At 39.2% G+C, this 2,286-nt stretch overlaps 1 protein-coding gene across 1 annotated transcript in view; it reads right to left on the bottom strand.

Annotated features, from left to right (window-relative positions):
• Window positions 1–424, bottom strand: part of LOC145243789 (glutamate receptor ionotropic, kainate glr-3-like) — a 6,016-nt gene extending 5,592 nt beyond the window's left edge. Inside the window, exon 1 of the mRNA XM_080106826.1 lies at window positions 206–424. Within this exon, the coding sequence (XP_079962952.1) occupies window positions 206–417 (212 nt within the window). The 5' untranslated portion in view covers window positions 418–424. The remainder of the gene's footprint in view (window positions 1–205) is intronic.
• Window positions 425–2,286: the final 1,862 nt, after the last annotated feature.

The following is a 2,286-nucleotide window of genomic DNA, read 5'->3' as shown; positions in this document are numbered from 1 at the left end:
ACATATGTGAAAAAACGATATTTTTTTTGCACCAACCTAATATATATGCTAATACTGAAGACCAGGTTCGATGAATCAGTGGGGAATTGCAATTTGGAGAATTAACCCACGAAAATACACAACATTTGTGTGTTCTTAAAAAGAAAAAATCACATCGATTTCATCGCTTACATATTCTATCCGAATGATTAATTTGTTATTGTACCTGTTTGATACCATGTCCTTATAAAGCGATCCTTTTGGTAATACGAATCCCAGACTGTGTTTGTAGGCCGGATCAGAAATGACCTGGTAGAAGCCGCAGCGTTTACTGGCTAAATAGTAAGCTCCCCACTCGTCGACAACCATAGCGTAATTACCCGCATCGACTAGAGATATAATTGGGTCGTCGTGTGTGAAATGTGGGCCAGATTTCATTTTTGAACCGATTTCTTTAAGTGCTTTGTTGGTTGAGGTCTAAAAAAGAGCAGGTAATTCAGAAAATAAAAAAAATTAAACGCAATAGAAACATGAAATTACAGCAATCAAAATGGGAAGAAATAACATCGATACATCGATTTATTTATTTATTTTTCATGGACAAGGCATGAAGCCACTTGATATAAGGAGTTAAAAATACTTTAAGATAATGAATTTGCTAACGATAAGCGTTAGATGGAATAGATTCTGACCCGAAAAACAGCAGTTCTCCCCTCTTTGTCAGAAACATTGCTTATGGAATGTGAGGACTAAAAGACAAAATAAGGGAAGCAGGAGTAAGGAGGTGGACGAAAGTAAATTCAGGATCCACTTTCTACTTTCCTAATCGAGTTAGATTCAACATGAACTTGAATCATTTTAAAACAGTTTTATAGATTACTAGCAAGGGCGCCTGACGTTGCCCGGTCATAAAATACACTTAAATATGATATTTTCATTTACAAAGATTTTGTATTTATTGTTATTCATTTGCTTACCCACGAAAGCAAAATGTGACACAAGGTCGTTTTTTATGTGCGGCAAAATCTGAAAGGACATCTTTTAAACTCCTCGGCCTAAAGTTCACAGGAAACATGAGTTGGAAAAATTACATTGAGAGCATTGCCAGGGTCGCTGCTAAGAAGGTAGGTTCTCTTTACCCTGCTAGAAAGCTACTAACGCCCGAAAGTATCCTGTACCTCTATAAGGCCACTATTCGCCCATGTATGGAGTATTACTGTCACATCTGGGCTGGTGCATCTGCTACTAGTCTCTCGCTCCTAGACAAGGTTCAAAAGAGAGTCGCCAACTTAATAGGTCCTGAACTGCCATCTAAGCTCCAGCCTCTGTCCCATCGACGAACTGTAGCATCCCTCTGCCTGTTCTACAAGTACTTTAACGGTGAATGCTCTGACAAACTGCAAGCACTTGTACCCCCTCGACGTAAATACCCCCGACAAACCTGAAAAGCAGCAAAATCCCACCCCTTCAGTTGAGATCCCTAGATGTAAGAGAGCCTTCTTCTCGATCAGTTTCTTCCCCAGTACCACTAGACTTTGGAATTCACTTCCAGGTTCCTGTTTCCCCAACTGTACTGACATGCAGAAACTTCCCCCCCCCACAAAAAAAAAAACAGCTCCCTAAAAAGGGGTACTTTGGAAGGAGGCAAAAATAAAAATTGCCTAAATATAGAAGGTTTTCTTCTACATTGATTAAGGACAAATTAACTTAAGTAATAGATATTTAGTTCTCTCCCACTGTAAGAACTTAGACACTAGGGTCGGAAAGTAGAATTGTGAAGTCAGCATCCTTGGAGTGGGGGGGCGCTGACTTCAGAATTCCGCTGATCTGCAAAAAGTGCCTGGGTAACCCCGTCGGTATTCCCGCTTCAGGGGCCCCTCAGGCGATCATCAATAAACTAAGCTTTCCTCAAAGAGAAAAGGCAAAGCCTAGGAGGGTGGACCTCCTAGAACTGCGCAGAACTTAACACCCACTGTAAAATCAAAAGGGACCGGATCATTATAGGAACGGTCTCATCTTTGATTTTGTGGCCCCCTGAGATAAAATCCATAAGTTTAGCATCAGAACAGATACTACACTATGATCTTAGCCCGAAAGCCATATATTTCATAATATATTGTACATTTCAAAACTTTAAAAAAATTGATTTGAGTGCCATCAACTAAAATTGAAACCAAAACGAAAACATAGTTTTATGATTGAAATTATGCCTACAAATTAAATAAAGATTGAAGTTCATTTGTGTTCAATATGGTTGGACTGTGGAAAGGAATGTGAATTTTAGTATATACAAGTTGGTTTCCATGA

Source organism: Euprymna scolopes, chromosome 22, assembly GCF_053919585.1.
Source record: "Euprymna scolopes isolate OS-2025 chromosome 22, ASM5391958v1, whole genome shotgun sequence".
Classification (NCBI taxonomy): Eukaryota; Metazoa; Mollusca; class Cephalopoda; order Sepiida; family Sepiolidae; genus Euprymna; species Euprymna scolopes.
This window is presented reverse-complemented; position numbering and strand designations above follow the sequence as displayed.